Here is a 22,867-nt window from a genome sequence, read left to right on the forward strand (position 1 = left end):
ACCAACGTGTTTGCGGCACGAAAAGCAACATCATGCCGGATGCTCCATCGATCTATGTATTTGCGATTATGCCGCACTTCGAAGTCCGAAAAAGTGACCTAAAAACTCGAAGGTTACCTGGCCAGTCTCCTTGACACAGGCGAGCGGACACTGATTGGATTATATTTATGTGCTTTCGATGAATCATTTATGAAATCATCTTGACCGCGCACACACACACACACACTCACACAGGTAGGGAGGGATTACTCGATTCGATCTAAAGTCCATTTAGTAGTGGTTTTGGGGTTAGAAATTCGAGACCAAAAAGAGCACTCTTCCACCAAGAGTAGCTGTCCCGAGGGATCCGAGTTCATCAAATTGAGGAAGAACCCCTCCAGCAAGGTGCTCTTTATCGATCGGCATTAAAGCGTACGGTAATGTGATGCGTAGCACGGTTACACGGAGATTGTTACAAAGCCGTCTTTCGAATTGCACGCTCCCAACCGCGCGATCCAAGCGCAAATGCGCCACACATGTTCCCGTTCAATAATCGCTACCGAGAATCGTCCTTGAAGCAGCCGGTGGGGTAAATTTTGGGCAACCGAGTCACGTCCGAAACGGATGTTATTGACGATTGCAAACAGGGCCCAAATACGGTGGCGGTGGTCGTGGCAAGATTATTTGTATGTCTAATTTATCCACGTGCACCCATCCCAAACACAAGGAAGTAAATACACCTGGCCCGGGAAGGGACCAGCATGTAAACATTACCATTTTCCTTCCAACTGGACACAATGCCTCATAAGAACTCTATGATGTAGCTGTCAATCGTTTTGTTTTTTTGTTTGCTTATCGAAAACTTCTCAATTATTTCAGCAATCCAAAAAATCTGCTCGGATCGCATTTTCTTCCGAGAGTTTTCGCTTTCACATCTAGTAGATTACAATGCGAACTTTCTGTGCTTCAATCTAGATTGCATTGACCGGCGTTACTTTCAATCGAAGCAAACATCGAGCGAGAGGGAGAGCGAGAGAGAGTTTTCTTTTTTCGTTCTTGTTCGTTCTTTGAGCTAGAGCTCTTGTTGGCGTTTGTCCTGCCAGAAAATGCCGAAGGTGGGTCGAAACTTTGCATCATAAATCCTAATCCTAGTTGGCGACCAACTTTCCCAGACTGGCCTGTACATTGGCCGATTTTTTTGTTGTCCGAATACTTTTATGACCTTTCTTCACTTCACCTCGCTTCGGCGACCTCTCGTTTCAGAAAGCCAAAAGTCCGAAAATCTCTCCGGAAGAATTGCTGTAATTATTTCTCGCGATACTTTTTGGCCGCTGGCCATGTTTGTTATGATTTGAATTATCACTGATTTTTTATTTATCCACTTTTGACCTTTTTGTTTGCGCAGCGAAGCTCTCCGGCAGGCCGAGGCGGAAAGATGTGCCGAGGAGCAGGAGCGATTCCGCGAGAAGGTTGCCCTAGAGCAGAAGGAATACAACCAGCGCCGAATGCTGCTTGTCGAGAGCGTTAAGTTATTTCGCAGTGAGTAGACAAGGCTTTATTTTAATGGCTAGAATTCCTTTGGTCAGCAAAAAAGCAACCTTCCAATGCTTCATCGAACAATAAGTGTGACGCACGCTCTTTCTTCGCAAGGGCTCGAGAAAGCTGCTGGCGACTACGGGCAGCAGTTGGCCGACCGGAAAGAGTGGACCGATTTCCTATCCTGTCGAACGAACCCCAACCCGACCAGCCCGCCCGAGCTGAGAGAGTGTCTGTTCCGGTGGGTCTTTCAGCAGGAGGCACAGGAAAAGAGTTCGGTCAGCTGGACGCTGGCAGCCGACGAACGGAGCCCACTGACGCAAGACCCGAGCCGGAAGCGAAACACAAGAAAAGATCTGAGAAAAACCTTCCGGAACATAGGCGAAATTTACTTGCCAACAATCTGTGAGGCGCTGGCCGTGTTGGAATCGATCCAAGACAGTGTGGTGGTGCAAAAGGCGGAGAACGAAATGGGCGAAGAAGTCGCCACGGTACGAGATGAAATCCGGAAGTTCATTAGCGATTCGCTGGACAGGATGACCTTTCGCATCGGGAGCAACATTACGCGCGACATGGAGTGAGTGAGAGGACTTCTCTTTTCAGTGGGGCTTTTGGGGTATAACACACAATCGGTTGCCGGTTGGTAGGTGCGTTTTCAAGCTAAACCTTTGCTACTGTTTCTTGTGCTTTCAAAGCACACTAGATCCCGTGATGAGTGAGTTCCAGTTCCAGGCGGACAATGTACTGGCGATGTATCTTCGGAGTTTTCGTCCGGTTCCACTCGCACCAGATTAGTGAGCATCATCATCAGCAAAAGTGGTTTTCTGCAACTGTAACCTATTCATCTTCGTTCCTCCTTTTTTGTCCATCCCGTGAGCAAGTAATCTGCTTATGAAAGTTATCAACATGGTCCCGCTCCACCTTGTACTACATCGTCCACCAACGCTGGAACTGAAGGACTGTCTTCTAAGGGGCATGTGGCAAGAGTTCGATCACTACAGTAATATGGACCCGACGTACACTATTCCAGCGCTGGAACCCGTTCCCGAGTTGGTCGCCGCCCAGGAAGCGGAGTGGCACGAACGCCAGGAAGTAAGACGGAAGCGTCTGACAGCGTTGCGGAAACAACGAGAAGATTATGAAAGCGAAGAGCGCCGTAAACAGACCGAAGCTGAAGCGCTCGAAGCTCAGAAGGGTGGTCCCGGATCAGGCAAGGACACGAAAGCGGGTCCTCCAAAACAAGCAAATTCAGCCAAAGGAAAAACAGGAAAATCTCCCAAACAACCACCAGCCCCGGAGACGGTTCCAGCGGTGATTACGGACGATACCGAGGTTGACATTGACGGCGAATTCGAGCAGCAGGAAAGCGATCGATTTTGGGCCACGCTCGCTGCTGTATCACCGAAATCGCTTCCCCTCAGGCAAGGATACATAAACCTGCGGGAGTATGCCATCGTCGGTGGCGTGTTCAAGCTGGCACGCTTCGACAAGCTTCCGCAGCCGGTAGAACTGAGGCCCGATTTCATCTACACTAACGTTCCGGTTGGTTTGAAGTTGACAGAAAAAGGGTTTCGTGCGTATGTTGAAAGCGACGAGTTGATTAAAATTGAGCTTCAGCTACCGGCCCACTGTCACTGGTGGGAAGAGCCAACCGTTTGCTGCTGGGAACCGTGGGAAGCGAGCGAACCGTTCGCCCAACTCCAGCCGGAAGTTCAACAGTTTCACCTAAAGTATGACGAAATCGAGGCACACAAATCGACACTCCTGTTTGCCGCACCCAACCATCGTACGTCCCGGGCGCTCGTTATGGAACCAAAAGTGCTTCAAGACTTTAGCCTTATGGATATTCCGTTGGAGATGCGGCTGCACTATCTCATCCGCGAGCACCTTTTGCCACGCATCCCGGAAGGATATCGATTCCGGGCGGAGTTGAAACGCCTGTACACACTACTGACGGAGCGAGCCGCCCGACGGAAGGCACGTGACCGGGAGCAGATGGCACGGGACGGGATGATGCAGAAGTACGACCAATTTCTCACCAACAGCCATCCTGCGAACGGGGAACCATTGATGTTGCTGTCGGAAATGCGCCTCCCAATCGAACCCGATATTGACATCGGGGAGGATAGAGACGCAGTGGCCGGGAGTTCTATGGTGGAAGATGCCACCCAAGAGCAATTGCAGGAAATGGATGAAAAATTGCAACAATTTTCATTGGCGCCTCTGGACGGAGCGAGATACCTGCATCCACCCGTTCCGCTTTGTCAAGCCCTCATAACCGGTAGGTACGACGGGTCCGAGACGAGCATTACCGAGCTGGAACAGGAAATGGAGGCACTCGTGCAGAGAATGGAATCGCCCAACGCTATGCTGGACAGCGATTCCAACGAGCGTTTGTGTCGCATGTTTTCCACCTTTCTGGCACTGCTCGAGTATCTGCGGGAAAAGGAACGACCACACTTTCCAGCGCTCCCGTCGGATGAGGATGAAACGGTCGGACATCCGTCCACTCGGCCTACTCTGGACGCTGAGAAGCAGCGGAAACGGCCGCAGTTTGAGATTCGCACTACGAAAAAGTATCCACTCGGGTTAGGCATTGGACGAACGCGCACACTATCCGGTGCGAGTGAAGCTTCCAGCACTCTGGACGACAAAAAGAAGCGCAAGCAGCGGAAAAAGTCACTCGACAGTGGCAAGACACAGCGGGGTGAACACTTAGCGTTGCAGGACACATCGGAGCAAGGGTCGGAGATTGGAAGTTCGCAGGATTCGCGCCTATCGCTGATCGAGCACGAACCGGGCCGATGGTCAACGATGCCCATACACAGCCAATCGTACGATCCGGACCAAGGACTGCTTACGTTCTACACTGATCGGTTGGGAGTGTACGGGTTGGCCTCGCGGAAGTACTGCAATATCCCATTCGTGCACTGGGATATTCGACGCCACGGGAGAGTGTAAGTGTAGCGTCAGTTACCGCTGTTTCAATTTGTGCTCGTTCTCTTTGTTTCGTTCTGCTTTCCAATTCTAGTGCTGCCCTTACCACCGCTCTTACCCTCTCCACCAAATCCTTCCAAATCGTGTTCTACGTCACCTCGCAAGGCTATCGAGTGGCGCTGCAAGAGCACAGTAAACGCGACACCAAAAAGCTCACAGATGAAGTCCCTCCCGTCCCGGTGTTTCCCACCGATGGAACGTTTTCGCTGCAAGAGCTTGAAAAGTTTCTTCACCGAAGCAACGTGCACGTGTTTCCCCAAGTGGACACCTGTTTCTACGTCTCCGGGCTGGAGTCTGCGTCGTGTCCCAAGCATCCTTCAATGGAGGCGCACAATTTGCGGTGCTTGGGTGTGTTTTGTCTGACGCACAACTTCCAGCACTGTCTGTGGAACCGGTACGCCAATCGACGCACTTCACTCGTACTCAGCCGCGAGTTGATCGAGGGACGGAACGAGCCCGAGTTCGGAACTATCATGATAACACCACTTAAGTCACAGCACGTCGAGGTGGAGGAGCTGTGTTCGGATTCGCTCGAGGAAATACTGCTGGCGTTCCATCCACGCCCCGAGGAGCAAAGTGTGAGTCATGGGGGGGGACATGGGAAGAATCTTTTTCGTGTGTATACGAATCAGCAATAACAACGGGAGATTCGTTTTGTTTTTTCCCCGGTTCCTCCCCCTTGACAGTACAATGCGGATTGCTATGGCTTGCTAAAGGACGGTCTGGAGGAACCGTCGCGCAAAGTATTGGCCAAAACACCACCACTGCTTCAATGGCACGTTGGGCAACTCCTGCAGAAGCTACGTCTGCTTAGCTACTCGTGAGCATACACTCCGGTGGTAAGCTCAATTGTAGTCATTGTAGTGAAGACCACGGAACACCGCGCCATTCGACAGCCCAGTCATCATCATCGCCATCGTTCGTCGAATCGAATGGCCTATCATTAATGTATTACAAAATCACGCCAATTGCAGTCAGCATGATGTTCGTGCACGCCATTTTCGGACCAGCCGCGAGACACTGAGCATTACAATTGTGAATCACTTTCCGGTTCTGAGGGCCCCCCTTCCGGTTTGAAACTGTAGACCAAATGGGCTGTGGTCAGCTTTAGCGTTTTTTTCTTTCAGCCACATTGGCTTGGGCTCTATCGAAACTGGCGTTCATTCGAAACCACCAACAAAAGCATTAATCATCGTCATGGCGGCTGTCGGACTCGTTTTCAATCCAATTACCAATTGACTTGCTGCCACCAATACTACTAGCACACCTTGTGTGCCTACACACATCTTTGGCAAGGGGCCGTGAGAGGCCTTTCTGGGTTTTTCTACTCTTTCTTTCTCTCTCTCTCTTATTTGTTTCTTTGTTTATCATCAACGTCCGGCAGCTACCATTAGCGTCGAATGACATGCACGGCAACGATCAAAAAATGTACAATATCAGTGCCTTCCCTGGAACTAGTCGGCAGTAACAACAGCGTACAGAAATCTAAATTATCCGGCTAGGTTAAAGCATCTGATGTATTTTTGATGTTCTTTTCAACAATCGGAAACGTTGCATTGTGGAAAACCACAGAGGGTACCGAAACAATGGCAAGAATGGAATGAATTGATTCCCAGGACGGGAGAGCCGACGGTGCTACGACGGATGCACTTTGATTAAACATGGCTAAATATGAACCCATTACTCAGCCTTTCAAAAAATCCAGATTGATTGATATTTGGTGATGGAAGGGCTATAAATGATTTAATGCCCGAAGGTAGTGTAAATCCTCGTACCTGTCCATTTGGAATGTTTTATTAACTTGCTGAAAGAAAACACTGAAGAATGGCGCTTATTACCTTGTGATGTATTTTTATGATCGCGTGGTGAGATGCGCCGATCGGTAAAAATAATTTTCCTTTTTTATTGGGTAATTCTTTATCTTTTTAATTCCACATGAGAATTTTTCAGATAATATTTTATATCTATGAGTGTAAAGTATGTTGTTGTGTATTGCCCACACAAGCATTCAGACAAGCAAAAGCGAGGAAAACATCATCATCCAAACACAAATATTATCATACAAAAGCTGACTGAAAAACTAACAAACAAACGAAAAATTGCATCGTTCAATCGTTCTTCCCACCGCTGCTGTTTTACTTTCACCTTGTATTATCGCTTTAAAGAACAATCGGTTGGATAGATAAACAAAGGAATTAGCAATATTCAGCCACACACACACACACACACATACACAATCATCAACAGCTAGACAAAGTTTATTTTCGTGAATTGTTGCCTCGTTAGCTCATGCTCCAGTGCGCTGGTTTTACTTCAATGTTATTCGTACCCAGCTTCTCACCCCGATTCTCCCCAATCCGATCCTGTTTCCTGTTTCCCGATGTACCGCACCACGCACCAATCCATCGATAGCCGATCCGATTGTGTTTGGGCGTTCATGTTGGTCAAATTTGTTCGATCAGATATGTTGATTTATGCGCCAAACTCTTTGTGGGGTAGTAAGTTAGTGTGATGGTTTTATTTCTGCTTTGCTGTTTTCTTTCACAGCCTGTGTCCTCCCTATCCCCCTTTGCTCACTGCGTGTTGTCTCCCTGGCACACTTCCGGTAGTGGCAGGAGAAAAAAAAAAAGAATACTCCCCTCCATGGTAAAACGCCGCGAGCATGAGATGACAATCATCAACACCAGTGAGAGTAGGGTGAGGAAAACAACTTCCTCATCATACGGCCTCACACTGACCGGGTGAGAGAAGAAGGGACCGGAGTTGGGAAACCAATACCCGGATGAAGGAGTCCCGGGTGTTGGAGAAACACAGACACACACACAACCGGAAGAAAAGCATGCTCCCAATCGCTCTATTCAAACAGGGGGCGCATAAAAATATATGTCCCGCTCAATTCGGCTGCGTGCGTAGGAGCAAAAACAGGACAAGGAATACAAGGCACCCAATACAGAGTCCACCTAGAAAAATACAGCACAAACATGTAGCGAAAATCGGTCGAAACCGAAAATAACACGATCGAAAAAGTTTTCACATTTAATATCGATTAAAATTTGTTTTTGTTTAACTTTCGCCTTTGCTGCTGCTCCGGAGCTTGTTGGCTGCTTGGATTCCGGGATCTCTGGACCGGGAGAATCAACGCACCGAACGCTCCGAATACTTTTCGACTGTTGTCCCCATTTGCCTGACCGCCCTTACATGGGAAATTGATTACGATAGCGCGGGAGAGAAAGGTTCGTGTACCATTATTATCTTGTGTAGTGGTGGTGCCGTTCCCTTTGCAAATATTTTTTTCGAACCTCAATGTCGAACAGAGGAACCTGCCCATCTTGCTCGCCCTCACCAGGAACAATGAATGGGCTGTAATAAATTTGATCAGTAAAAATTATATTGATAAATTCAATAAATTTCCTTATCTCACCGGTTTGGAACGAAATCGAAATCGATTGTTCAGCCGAGCCGAGGTTGGATATACTGTCAGGCTGAACCTATTATGCGCACGTTGGCTCCCCAACCGGCTCCCCTAGTCGCCATTTTTGTGCGGATAATGCGTTAGGGTGAAGCGAAAAAGAATGCACCAACAACCTACATCCTTCCGCACGCTAGGTATTCATTGACTTTCGGGCTGAAATTTGACCGTGTGGCCACTGCCATAAAACCACGCAGTGAGTTATGGGATGTGGTTGGCTGCGGAGGTTCCCGTCTCCTGGCGTAGGTCGGGTCAGGCCGTTTGTCTTGTGTACGACCAGGGTCGATATACGAGCAGTGGTAGCCCTTTCCCGAGTTGGTTGCTGTGCGTTTTATTTTTATGTTGCTTTGCTGCTTGACGTATCACATAATTAAGTTATCAACAGGCCAGAAATGAAATTTACCGCTACATAATTAGAGAAAATCAATAAATCACCTCACGCTCGACCGAGCCGCCTCCATCGGCATTGCTGCTACCAGGCGTCTCCATCGCTGTTTGACTTACCAGGCGCCTCGCAACCCTCTATCGCAACCGTACCAGAATATCGAGAATATCGAATCGATTATTGAAGCGAAAATTCAGGCTTTATTTTTCTTTTTAATGCCATAAATTGTTTCCCTTTAAGATTTGTGGCGTTATTCAAGATGATACGTTTTCTGCTCTAACCTTGCGAGATAGTTTCACTAGCAGAATGAACGAAAGCTTCTCAGCCAACGGAAGAGCAAAAGTAATCACTTTTTGGCACCATTATGTCAGCAAGCAACCACGTCACGGTTTCGGAAGACGCAAGAATGTGTCGTCTGACTGTCGTCCGCTCGCGTAGAATGACCCTTCGCTGGGTTGCCAGCTCGTCCACGCAAGCACAGACACACACGCCATCCATCATATTCTTCTACGCCGCCTTTTTCTCGGTGGCCGAAGCTTTGATCGATAAAAATTAATGGCAGCTAAGACGGACTTTGATAAATGAAGTGCAAAAGGTAGCAACGAGCGGCGTGAGTGGTCCACACCTGCCAAAGCATCCATCAATGGTGGTACGTCCGCTTGTACGGAGATAAGCCAAGTCACATACCCGCAGCTCACAGTGTGAGATATTTTTCAAAAATTAAACATCACTCCCTTGACGCCTACGGGGAAGAGCATCATCAAGCTGGTGGTAGAGGTGGGCAAGAAAAAAAAAAGAAGCGCCAGCACGCTTCAAAAATGTATATCAATCGCATCTCATGAATAAATTTATCCTTGGCAGTATATTTTCGAATTTGCAAATTTAATTAAAATTACATTAATTATCATCGTCGCCCATCGTTTGGGGACAGCGGGCAGCAATAAAGCCCAATGTCGGAAAGGGGGTGTACAAAACGGGTGGTGGCGTCACGCGATGGCCACGTGTGACTGATGTTCAAAATTGATGCAATTAATATTGGCGAATGTCATACGGGAAATGGAACCAGCATACATACATACATACATACATTACCCTATGTTAGTACTAGTATGTGTGCGTATTTATTTGTGTGTGTGTGTGTTGTTTTCTGTCCTTTTTTATTCATCCCGTTACGGTTCACATTTCACGGTGCTTTGTGTTGTGAAGAGAAGCTTTTTTTTTTGGTGAACGAGTGAACCACCTAGAACGAACTGATTCGCCAGTTGCGTTGGCGTCTCTCGGGTTGCACTCGTGAGCAGATTGCTCTGCAGTGGAGCACTATGAGGACATGCAATTGCCAGCATATATTTGGTTTGGTTGTGCCCAGCTGTCCACGCCTGCCATCGATTGAAAATGGATGGACTCAGAATGAATGGAGGCCCGAAATTCCCAAAAAAAAAAGCTAAAAAACGAACAAGGCTATAATCTCATTTTGCCCACCCGGCCGCACTCAAGCAAACCCCATCGCCGGTGGCCACATGGGTCTTGCGGATCACAATCACCGGACGTGCCTGGCAGATGGAAGCCAACCGTGTGACCGTGCTGAACTGCTCGGCGAGAAGCAGTGTATCCGGTTTCCGGTCACCAGCGAACCGGTTGCGTCAGTGCGCTGGGCGAAATTAATGGAAGTCATCGATTACGATTTGATGCATTTGAGCACAAGTCCTCAACGTGTCCACACGCGTGTGTGTGTGTGTGTCGATAAACGACGACAGGAACCATCGACAGAATCCTCGTCGGCGATCATGGGACAGCCTCGCACGATTGGGCTCATAAATGAATTCCACTTTTGGACACCGGAACCCATTTCCACGCGCGTGGGGCATCGTCCCTTACCTGTAGAATTTTTTTGGGCAAGCGCTGAGGTAAGGTTGCGAAGATAGAGAGAGAAAGAAAGAGGGCAAGAGAGAAAGAGTTTGGGGACACATTTTTGAACGTTAATTTCATGTGCGAAATGTCGATGCGAGTCCTGGTGAAACCTGTCGCGACACAATAAATAATGAATATCGAAAAAGTTAATTAGTTTATGATCGGTCACAGCTGCTTGGGACGGGAAAAATTGGGAGAAAATTGCTTCACACACATACACTAGCCACGCCAAAAAAAAGTTCTCTCAAGAGGCACTTTTAAAGCAATGCATTCGAAAGCTTTAAGCGAGGTTTTTGAGCGCTGGAAAGCCTTTTTTTTACTATCTATACTCGGAATAGTTTCGCACCCAAGTTCGCTTAACGCCATGTCATTATGAAATTTGTAGCTCGATAAAATCGTTTCGCAAAAACGTGGATCCCCCTCAAAAAACAGGATAATAACATCATAATGAATGATAATCAGTATAATTTATTGCATTAGAAATAGAGAGAGAGAGAGAGAGAAAGCGAAAAAAAACTGGCCCATTAACAAGTCGCCGTGTCCTCTGGTGCGAGATCGTTTGATCTGGAAAACAGCACCTCCAACAGAGTTTTCCCCAGTCAGTGTGGCACACTTGTGTATTATTATGCGGACCGCTGAGTTCATCTGGCAGGGCTATAATTCTTCCCAATTACAAGCCACATTTAGAAATTAATTTCTGCCGCCACCGGGCATACGCTGGTGGGGAACCTGGTCCTTAAAAGCATATGTCAGCAGTTTTGATGCGACTAAATGTGATGTTTTTGTGTGCCTTTATGGAAAATAGCAACTTCACGGGAGAGAAAAGCAGCAGCAAGGCAGAAGGAGGATAAAATGTAACCATTTTATGCAAATCCACACAAATCGCTACCTGAACCGAAAAGTTTCATAAATCTGCCAACGATAAGCCCTCCACCCTCCACCCTCCACCACGTGCTGGCGCATTCCCGCATCTGATGCGTGCAAGGTTTTTCGCATGGGCGCATTTTGTAGTTTTCTGCGAATGATTTTTCTTTCATTAGTCAGGTGAGTGCTCCCCGGTGGAGTGGTCCACGGTTTCGCACAAGCGAAGCGCACAGCGCAGAGCACAAAACTTAATACCGGCACACGCTTAATAAAACAAAAATCTCTTTACTCTCGCAGTGGGGGGAAAATGTGGAAAAATATGGATATTTATACAGCGTTGTCAGGCAGATTTACAGTGTCTGCTCATCACCATTCCTGTGACAGAGTTCGTCACATTCTGGCATTGTTCTGCCCACCGGTATGTATGTGTTATGTCGGTTTGTTGACTCGCGTTGGGTGAGCTTCCTTCTTCTGTGTTTTTCTCTTTCTCTTAGCACGTTGGTACGATCAGCCATGTTTGCTTGGTCGGAACACAGAACTGTCGAGAGGGAGAGAGGGAGAAGGAGAGAGGAACGTTGAGGAGCTCCCGTTATTATCAACAGTCGAGCCGAGGCTTAGAAGGGAAATTGAATTGAATTCAATTAAATCAGCGCAACATTTTCCGCTCTAATTTTCGCTTAATCCTTGGATCTGCGTTTGCTCAACTTGCCGCGCACTAACACACATGCAAACCCACACACATACACACATATTCGTGAGAAATTATAACCACACCATCTTGTACAAATTTGCCCTTTTTCTGTGTGTGGGTGTGTGTGTGTGTTCGTGTTCTGGAGTTGATGGGACAAAGTGGAAAAAGGTACTGTTAAGAGGATTTATTTTTCACATTTTTATCACATCTCGCTCTGCACACACACACACACACACTCGAGCGTTACACAATTTACAATCTTCCTTGGACCGACGATTCCTTCTCGGGCTTGTCATCGAGTGCTACTGATGCTTCTACATTTTTTGCTGCAAAGCTAATGGTCGATGGACGCTCGGTAAAAGGGCCCGTGCAGTGTCAGCATTTCATGAAACAATCATGACAACGAGCACGGAAGAACAACGCAAGGCACGAAGGGTACTGCTGTCCCGTGAGCTTTGGGAGAAGAAAAATCTGAGCGCAAAGCAAATGGACAGCAAACAGTGATGGTTCGACGACTAGCTCCCAGATCCTAGACACGTTCAGGGGAAAATAGTTTTTCCTACCCACACACGCACACACTCGAAAAGTGATAAAGTTGTTATAGAAGTTCTGTGCAGTCTTCTAAGGATAGGAGAAGCTTGGCGGGAGACGAGAAGAGCATAATGGTTGCCACCAGCACCGAGTACGATTGGCCAGTGGGCCAGCATTATCACCCACAAGATGGCCAGATGGTACAGAGAACCCGGGAACAATCCAGCTCCCAAGTAGCGAAACTGGACCGCTTCGGGATGGACGGGAGTCGGCTGAAGAAAATAAATAAAATTAATTATGTCAATTACCACAGTGCCATGATAAAGTGTGGGGCCATTTATAAATGTCCGGAATGTTGCTTTTTACATGATCATTCCTCCACACGGTTGCGTTTTTCCTTCAGCTCCAACCAGAAGCTATCGGGGCGGGAACACGGGGTGGATGAACAAATTTAAAAATTAGGTGTTGACTAAGCGACATCGGGAAATCCACCTCGCTTTGTGGAGGGTTGGGTGCACGCCAAGAGTAATGTGTTGTTTTAATGCTTTCTTGTATCGCTTGGAACACTTAAAAGCCGGAGAAAACACACACACACATAGAACTGAACGTCACATTATGACCACCGCGTTATCCGATTTTAATTAGTTTTATCTATGCCCTTACTTTCCACACTGAACATTAAAAGAGAGAGAGAGAGAGAGAGAAAGAGATTGAGAGATAGTGCTAGAGAGCTAGAAAGAATGTTGAAGTACTCTTCGTCTAGATTGGTGGCCACCTGCGTCCTGTGCAAGATTCGTTGGGCGCGCAACACTTGGTGGCACTGACCTACCACGTCATCGCAACGTCATCCCCAAAGGTAATACACGTATCCGGTTCGCGTATCCCATCTCATCGCCGGATGGTGTGGGTTCACATGGGAATGGAGCCTTCTACTGTTCCTGCTTCGGCAAGTTCTCTTTCGCGTGGGATTCACCCACGTGAGGAAGCTACAATCCCTCGCATCTCTCGAGGCATGTTCGCTTTGTCGATGCTTGTCGACCGAGAACAACACGTATCCCCAACATCCCCAACGCGTCGAGAGTTCGGGAGGTAAAGTTCTTTTGCACCCCTCCCCCCCTCCCCTCCAACCGTGCTCTCATCGATCTGCCAAGAACCAGTTCTTCCCGTCAGACACAACAACTGCATTCGATGGAATTGAAGGCAGCGTGAGTGACTCCTCTTCTTATACGGGATCTCACCGCCGAGTCACTCATCACTTCCAGTGGCGATGAAAAAGGGGAAACTCGGAACACGAACCTCCCTGAGCTCCCGAAGTTCGTGTCGTACCGTTTCGCGACGACTGACGTTGCGCAGGACACGCAGGCACGCTCTGCATCGTGTTTTCCCTCGCTTTCGTGTTTGTTGCTGTTGTTTCTGTTGCTTTTGACTTTTCCTGGACAGCAAGCTTGGGCGTACGCGAATTGTGTCGGCGACATGCTTCCATCAAGCGCCATCAATTCCAGTCGGTGTGTGGCATGGTAGCGTAGCGCGACACCCCCGTGGAGCAGCTGAAGTGCGTCCCCAGTTTTTCCACCCGGGCACAAGGTTAGTTACGGTGCGGTACTGGTCTCGTTCGCGTGTGCAGTGTTGATGGGAAAATCTCGATGAAAAACCTCGAAAAATCGAAATTTTATAGAGTTTGAAATCACCATTGTGTGGAAGTGTACAAGTGTTGTGTTCCAATTCCTAGATCCACGTCTTTGCGAAGAGCGTACTAAGGTGTGCTTGTGAACGTGGTTCCCAGTGTGTGCGTGCGGGCATGTGTGTGTGTGTGTGTGTGTATTTCCTGTTATTGGAATATCCAACCCAACCCCCCACAGTCCACTCTTCTCCCAAGAAAGAAGGGGTTAAGTGAAGGACAGACCTTACCATACCCGGATTAAGTGAAGCACAAGAATCGGTATGGTTTGTACGGATTAAGGAAACGACGACTGTGCCTCGCCACGTGCGTTGGTGGTGCTGTTTGTGTATTATTCCACACGAAGAATATTTTTACGACGCACTTTACGCGCCCACCATGACGGTGAGCCTTTCAAGGATATGCCGTTTTTTTGTTGTTGTAACCTTTCGCCACGACCACAGCAACCTTGCCTTAGCCGGACGGTTTGGATGTGTAAAAGTTTCACCTGACACCATAATCATCATCTGCTTCGGTGTGGCCGTCGGTGTACGTGGAATAATTCATGAAGTTGTTACGTGCCACAGCCCACACCAGGAAGCAGGAGTGTAAAGTTGGGTCACACGGGAAAATGAATGATTATAATAAGTGAACTCAAGGTAAGGTGGATGTGGCCAAGTGCATCGTGAAAAGCGTCTTGTGCAACAACTGCACCAAGCAGTTGTAGAAGTAATTTTTCATTCACCGTAGTGCAGAAAAGTAGGGAAAAAAACTGGTTAACGGAGAAAATTTCACCACCGGAATCTGGGCGGCCTTCCCCAACCATCACACGATAGGAATGTGAGGAATGGAATAACTTTTATTGGATATTGTTTGAGTGTTTGTAAACTAACCGTTACCTTAGAGGGCGCCATCCTGAGGGTGACTCTTAAGTGGATTAAAACTAGCTTTTGCTGCTAGTTGGTTGCGGTTTAGATTCAAGACAAAAAGCACTCGAAACTCGGACACCACACTAACTTCAATTCCACTATCCACTAACTAGCTTATATCATGACGTACCAACACACGCACACACTTTGGGATTCGACACAATGCGACCGACTCCAACAATCTCCCACACCGATTTCAGCGAAAACGCTTCTGGGAAAATTAATGTCCACGTCGGTAAAAGTTGCGTCTCCAGCATTGTTTGTTTCAGTAGAACAAATATGACGACCGAGAATCGTTGGAAGCGGACGGTGTGAGGGACGGTAATTTAATGCTCGTTCACAAGAGCTTGCCGAGGAGGGTGTAAATATTACCGGTCAGGAAAATGTCACCATTGCCGTTATCTAATAGCATGAAACGAGCATGAAACTTTCCGCCGACAGCACCACATTGAAAGTGATATTTGAGTTAAAAGCTTTCGGGAGCACTCAAGGTAGCGATTCTGCGATTGGATGCAAACGCCCATTGTACATCCGGTTACAAAACGGTACCTCATCAAAGCCATCAAAGCGAATTCTTGATGGTAAACTTTTTCAAGTGTAACATTTGTGTAATGCGCGCTCTGCAAGCTATCTTTGAAATATTTCACAAGAGCAGCATCTTAAGAAGGGATTCTATTACTTGCGTTCTTTGCTGCTGTTTTGTTTCAAACAACTCGTGTAACATTCTTCATTAATAATGGTTAAATTAAACTTCCACGAGCAAAAACGGCTTTGTCATGGCACAACGAGAAAGAGAGAAAGCTGACAAGGGGTTAGATTTCGCTGCTTAAATTATCCCACACAGATTCACTACGTCGAATTGAATTATCTCGATCCCGATAGCCCCAACCTCCTCACATCAGCACGTCGTGAAGCTGAATTAATCGAAAAAAGGAGTATTTACGCTTATGATTTACGAGACGCGGATCGGATACGGCTATTAAGTCATTAGGGAATGATTTCGTTGACATTTCGTTGATGGAACGCGCTTTCAATTAGGATGGCGTCTTTGGTTTTCTGCCATCCAAAAAAAAAAAACCAAAACTTTTTTTGCCAATAAGAAGAAAACCCGAGCTTCCTTTACTCAAGCCGGAGCCGGCAAAATTGCCGAAAAGCTCGCCAAACTGTCAAATGTCAGTGTTAGTGATGTTTCCGGATGCTTTCGTTAGGCTGTTTTTTTTTTTGTCCTTCTTTTCTTCTTCACGATTCCGGTGCAAAAATTGCGAGCGTTTGAAATTTTTATTCCTCGCATTCCACTGCCTTCGCCCTGCGTGGTACCCTTTGCAGCCAGCAAAAGGCACGTTTGAACACAATAAGAACGCTAATAGAGGCTGTTTGTCTCTTTCTTTCTCTTTCGCTTGACAAGACCAAAAGGGCCAGTAAATTATGCCGGAGGATGATGAAAGGACAACGATACACATACACACAAAAAATGAAATCGCTTCCGTCTATCTTCAGATCTATCATCACCTCATTTAAAGCGTGGCATCTGAATTCTTCCTGACGTCACCAATCATCCTTGCGTTGCGTTGCCACTTCCTCCCTCAAGGAATGGTGACATTTTTATCCATCGCACACCATCTTTAGCACGTAAATGCGTGCGATGAAAATCATGCAATCCAGCGTCCAGCGCACAAGCTGTGCCAGGGCTCGATGACGCGACGGGGTGTCAAATTTCGCAGCTCGTCCTCATCAAAATGTTGTTTCCTGGCTACCCGTTCCCTTTGCTTCCCCCTAGCCTTAGCCACCAACCACCTTAAAGTTACCTTACGGTGCGAAAATGCCCGTCAGCAGTTCTGTGTGTTTTTTTTCTCCCTCTCTCGCTCTATCTCTCTCTCTCTCTCGCCCTCTTTTGATCGCCAGCCTGCGTTATCCATTGTTCATTGAGTCCAAAGTTTAGGTATTTTCCTCGAGCCTCATCATTTTGCATCACGACGCCTTCCGTTTCGGGGTGACCCGAGGTTGCCATTTTGCGAAGCCTGTCCGTCGTCCAGGGAAACATTCGCTTCGTGAGACGTACACCAACTAGCAGCTTAAAAAACTGCCATCTTCTTGTGCAAAATTGCGGCGCACAGTGAGATCGAAGCAAGTTTCTAAGGGCCGTTTTCATTTAAAAAAGACGAGAAGAGTAAGGAAACCTCGTACACACAAAGTGCCAACCAACAAAAAGGCCAGGTCCTTTCCACCTTGCAAAGGCAAACGTCAAGCACTCGGTAGAGGAACCGGCCGCCGATATTTGTTTATCGTCTGCTGGCTGCAAGAAAATGACAACAGCAGGAGTACGCTTGATGCTTGATGGTCCCCGTCGTGCATTCCCTTGCTCGCTCGGTGCCTTTATGAAGCACCATTAGGCCGTAAATATGTACGTTCTAAAAAGGCTTTCCACGTTCGATCCTGCTGCTCACGACCGTCCGCTCACGTGTCTCGAGTGTGTTCGCAAGAAATGGAAGAAATTATCGTTTGCTCAGCCATGCACAAATTGCTGCAATATGGAGCGAAACAAAAGCGCTCACCGTGCACCGTGCTGGTACTGCTGCTGACTGGTCTAGGCACCTGTACGCTCCAGCCCGTATATGTCGCTGAGTCAGGTGATTTATAGAAGAAAAATCACATACACACAAGCTGATGTGAATGGATAAAGGTAGAAAGATAGCAAAAAAAAATATTGATGTCGATCATTATCATTACATCGTTGAAGCTTACATTCCGCAAATGTAGAGAAAAAAGGGAAACAAAATAAACGCCAAAGAAAATATTTCCATCCATTTCCCTTCACTAAACCATCCCTTGGTTGCGAGAGTGAGAGAGAAAGAGGGGACCAAAGAAAGCAATAGAAATTAAGAGCGAGACAGAAAATATAAACCAGAAGTCAGAAAAAATAAACTCCACGAACGAATGGAGGAAACAAACAGGGCTCGGGTGGCAAAAGCAAAGACCTTTTTCACGTCATTCCACAAGGATAACGATGACAATGTTGTCGATATTGGGCACTGGAGTGTTTTCATCGTCGGCCGTCGGCCCAACGAGATGGGTCCCTTTCGCTTTTCACTCTTCCTTCCCCCTAGCCCCCACTGGCAGGTGTAGCTCGTCTTCGTCGGCGAACGCCTAGTGACACTGCTCAGGGTGAAGCGATATACGAACACTAAAGTTCGTACTGCACCCAGCAGCCGTTGTCCTTCGGATGTAGTTTATCCTAGGATATATCGGTGCCAAACTCGCCCGATACGTAACGCTCGCATTCGACGTTCGCAATCGGGCAAGGTGCACCGTCGACCGGCTGGAAGAGCAATATTTTTCGCCGACGTTGACTCATAAATTATGTATGAGGTATATCTATCGGTCTACGGTGATGCATCATTAGTCTGTGGTGGTCGGCAAGATGCGGGCGAACGGTGAACGGTGGGCGAGATATGCCCTTTACACGACAGCAAATACCAATGCTCCAGCCTGGTGTGTGGCCCCGCGCGCGTGTGTGTGTGAGAGCAGTCCAACGGGTCCTTCGCATGGCTGCAAGTCATTGAAGGAATCGGTTGGGGTGAAAAGGAAATACTGATTTTTTTTTCCAATTTTTCCATCAAGGATGTGAACGGGGTAAAGAACAACAACGAAATGCTGATGAAGGAGTCACAGAAAGGCATGGTGCTGCAATCCCACCACTCGATAAGACGAGATGCTTATCGAGGAGTATGGATAGCTTTTCTTTTATTAACTCAAAGTTACAGCACGCCACAGCATTACGAAAAGAAAATAATTTTGTTCTGCTGTTACGATACATCTTGGAGCGATTGCTTATGTTTTCAATGCCTGTCATCGCTCATTCTTGATGCATTTTCTGTCCAGAAGGTCAATTATATGGCATGTAATTTGGTGTGTTCTTCAATAGCATATAATTTGCTGAGAGGGCATTATCACAACCCCATCCTGAGGCATTGAATCTCTAGCTCGATCCTTTGACAAGCTTGCGATGCACAAGAGAGCCTCAAATCAATTATATCTGTATCAAAAAAAATTGTTATGAAGTTGTTCAGTTTATATTAGATGTTCTCAGAAGATTCCTCCTCCCAAAGCCACAACAGATTGGTCCAGATTCCAGACTAGGCTTTTCGCTACTTACGTCATAGTTGATAGAGAGATTAGTTGCCTTGAATGGGAAGAATCTTATTAGCGGAGATAGAAAAACTAGAAGAGAAAAAAAGAAACACTGAAAAAACCGGGATCGGCAAATAATCCGAGAATTGTGTAAATTGTGACGACTTCAAAACGACATTTGCATTTCCGTCCCTAGCCGTCTGGGCCGTTTTCACTAATGCTTTTGCCACCTTTTGCGCAGCCGTGAATTAGACTCAATTTTTCAGTTAATTTTCAGTGTCCACTTTTAATTACATTTTCACACAGCCTAAACCATCCTCCGTCCACGCTGCGTCGGTTTGCGTCAAGCCAGATAAGCGCAGTTGCTGCCGTACTCGTCTTTCTCGTCTGTAATTATCCTCCTATCGTGCCGCATTTATAAGCGCACATTAGGCAAATATTCTTCTGTGCTCCCGAGAGATGAAAGAAGAAGTCAGCAAAAAGTGCAATCGTAGAAAAATTACCACCGGCTGCTGCAGGACTGCGGCGAATAGAAGGGGGAGCCATAAAATTGAAGCGCTTGTCCGCTTTTGGCTTTTTGGACGCGTTGTTGAAATTCTAGGCTCGGTTGAAAATTCATTGAAAGAAGATACGAACACACAGACCGACACACATTTTATCCGTGGACGCTAATTCGGACACTCAAATTTTATTTCCGTTTTCATCGTCTAATAGCCATCCGTTACAGCTGTGCTCGGGCTCGGGGCCGGTGCTTTGTATGCGAGATGAAGCTGGCAAGCAGCAGAACAGTAAATTAGAACCAGTCTCATTAGAACGAAACGAAATCGTACCAAAAATGGCTGACTTTGCGTTCCCATTCGTAGCAGCCTTAAAGGTGAGCTTGTTTAACAGCTCGACGAAGCATTATTTCCTCCCCGGGGGTGACTCTCCCTAGCGTTCCTATTTCGAACAAGTGACTGTGATTTGAAGTACACAACTTTTGTTCTTCCAACAAGCAACAAAAACTCGCCCAAAGCAGAATTCATTCGCTTCTTCAAAGAGCCACAGAGGGTGGCGTTGCGTGCAGTGAGTTGCATTTACGGGTGTGTATGTTGTTGATTTTCAACCCACACGATGGCTTTGTTTTCGAACGCACAAATCGTTCGCCGCTTTTTTTTTTGGGATGGAAAGAGATAAGCAGCGAAAAAAAAATCCTGCCACCTCCCACATCATCTCGGCCACACGAACATCACGACGATAACGTGCCCGGGACACGCGAGCCCTTTCAGACGTTTTATTTTTATTTTGCCCCTTTCGCCTGCGCTAGTGAATGAGCAGCAGGCCCAGTTGATCCTGGTCACCCTACACAAGCCGATGCCGGAAGGTGTGGTACATTGTCCGCACACAAATCGGTAACTCGTCGACACACTCGACTCGACTCGGCTCGCTGGCCATTGTTTTGTGCGACACACAATTTTCCACCAACTTCCTGGCTGCGGTGGTTGGTGACGGTGAGGACTCTCCGTCTCTTGGCTCGCTTACGTGACTTGTGAACGGATCGCTCGTTCGCAAGGATTCGCGACTCTACCACACAGAGGGCATGAACAAATGTTATTGAAAAAGTTCCGGAAATCAGTCGAATATAAAAGCCGAGAAGAGCGAGGCGAGGGTAGGGAGGAAACAAATAAAAATCTTGCAACGTACATCCGCCGGCCAACAGCGCCATTGTGCCCGAAGAAATCGCGTCACAGTATTAAATGTTGGGTGTGTTAATGTGTCCAAGCGGAACTGGAACGACCCTGGCACGAAATGCTGTTTACCTGCCAGGCTGAGATTGAAAGGTGCGACTTTGGTGCGAGTGCAGCCCTTTGCCCGCCCTCTGTTGGCCAACGATTCCATACGATTTGATCAGTGACGGACGAGCGGTGGTCAATGGGCTAACGTAGATCCGAGCAGTTGACGTCCAACAATTTATCATCCACCTGGTCTACTAAGCTTGAGTTATGCTCCGTACCAGTGAGCACACAGACCGAACTGAAGCCCTTAAAGGACCTACAAATGGAAGCTAGTTCCTTCGAATGAAAATGTAAATTCCTTCCATGATTGATGATATTGTTTCGGGTTTGATCTTGTTGCTCGGAACCGGCCAACCGGGCAAGCATAAAGATGTATGGAAATTGGCTCCATACTGTGTACCTCGAATGGAACGTAAACAATACAATGTTTGGACTGCTGGAGAGGTTCTGGAGTGACATTAGACGAGCCCCAATCGATTTCGCCTCACTGATTCTTATGCAAAGTGCCTGAAATGGGCAAATACAATCTCAATTCCTCAAGGGCTTTATGCTTATTACGGAACACACACACATAAACCAGCAGCAAGCATCAGGTGCAAGGTCAGGGATCGACGATCCTTCCAACCAGCGGAGGACAGACACTTACGTACACGTGCTACAATAACTCACCAATCAAGCAAAACTTATCCAGCAAACAAGGTTAAGACAACCGATGCTATTAGTGCTTGTTCAAGTAGCAGCCTCTAATAAAACAAAATAGGTCGAGTGGTTGTTTCGTCCACGACCCTCCATCCAACCTGTACAATTTTTTTATCGCGTGCCATCAAAAACCAATCTAAATTTAAATTTCCTAACGATGATCACTCAAGAATCTTCGCTCCGCTTTTGACAATTTTGCTGTCGGCTAGCTCTTCCAAACGGCTCCACCACACTCGGCAGGTATGTATTGACAGTGAGGAGCACAACTGAGCCATAGAAAATGCTCCACCGAAAAACAGACAGCAAGACAGTGAGCGAGGTGAATCGCGTTTGCCTCTCACTTCAAGGCCACCATCAAACGGAAGGATAAGAGTGTGTGCAGCTCCCTCCACGGTTGGCGGACTTCACTCCGCTCCTGGGGAGTCTCCAGCAACCCAGAAACGATTTTGCAACACCAAACAACATTGGACTGTTGGAATGTGGGAAGCGCAAGACTACGACGATGGTGACGGGTGCTGGGTAGGGGTATTTTTACATCACCAACAACCAACCAGCCGACCGACTGCTGACATGGCCAAGGGGAAACGTAGGCGAAAGAGCAATTTGCATATATTTAACCGTCCAATTTATCAACCCCGGCCGAAACAGAACAGTAAACAGATCCATTTGTTATAACAGAACGTCTGTCGGACTTGCTCCAATGTCCAAACGACGGCGAGGACAACGACGACGACGACGACGACGGCGTGGACGAAAATCGGACATCCTCGGCAAGTCCATCCAAGGGTGGCCGAAAGCTCTACACTGATACAGCATGAAGCATACGGCAGCACCATTAATCAAACAATCACACACCCTAACAGACACACAAACACGCACGCACGTACCCAAATACAGCTCAATCCAAGGCACCAGCACCACCAGATGCCACTGACCACTGACACTAAAGTCACACATGAGTCACCGTCGAAGTAATGGATGAAGTTGCCTTCGTCTTCTTCAGGACGGATGTGATTGAATGGGAGAAATTTATCTACCAAACGGGGTACGCCATTCCGTCCGTCTTTGGCTATGCCAACACTGCTTTAAAGCGACTTCTTGCCCGAGGCTTTAATATCGGCTCCGGCGTGACTCTCCCGTCACGCTAAAGGGTCCCGGTCCCGAGCCACCGAACAACGCGAAAAAGATTAACTTCGGGAAATGGGAATCAGAAAACGGGATTTTTTCTTTACATTTTGCAACCAGGGAATCGACGTCTTTGTGGACCGTTTTTAATCCCCGGACGGAACAAACGCGGAGGGAAGTTGAAATCTATAACT

The 22,867-nt window shown here is 47.3% G+C and overlaps 2 protein-coding genes across 2 annotated transcripts in view; one reads left to right on the forward strand and one right to left on the reverse strand.

The window, feature by feature from the left end:
* LOC126558456 (glycerophosphodiester phosphodiesterase 1) overlaps window positions 1–22,867 on the reverse strand; it is a 357,972-nt gene that overhangs the window by 246,439 nt on the left and 88,666 nt on the right. The window lies entirely within an intron of this gene.
* Window positions 1,086–5,336, forward strand: LOC126556853 (uncharacterized). Its single transcript, XM_050212384.1, has 8 exons — window positions 1,086–1,094; window positions 1,243–1,280; window positions 1,385–1,518; window positions 1,630–2,092; window positions 2,211–2,309; window positions 2,397–4,472; window positions 4,547–5,090; window positions 5,199–5,336. The coding sequence occupies exons 1-8, from the start codon at window positions 1,086–1,088 to the stop codon at window positions 5,334–5,336; spliced, it is 3,501 nt and encodes a 1,166-aa protein (XP_050068341.1).

The sequence above is a fragment of the Anopheles maculipalpis genome, chromosome 2RL, assembly GCF_943734695.1.
Source record: "Anopheles maculipalpis chromosome 2RL, idAnoMacuDA_375_x, whole genome shotgun sequence".
Classification (NCBI taxonomy): Eukaryota; Metazoa; Arthropoda; class Insecta; order Diptera; family Culicidae; genus Anopheles; species Anopheles maculipalpis.

Bases quoted from the DNA above. Each gene is read 5' to 3' on its own strand.
- LOC126556853 (XM_050212384.1), top strand. The intron at 1,281-1,384 runs GTAATTATTTCT...TTGTTTGCGCAG, and splicing joins ATCTCTCCGGAAGAATTGCT to CGAAGCTCTCCGGCAGGCCG. The intron at 5,091-5,198 runs GTGAGTCATGGG...CCCCCTTGACAG, and splicing joins CACGCCCCGAGGAGCAAAGT to TACAATGCGGATTGCTATGG.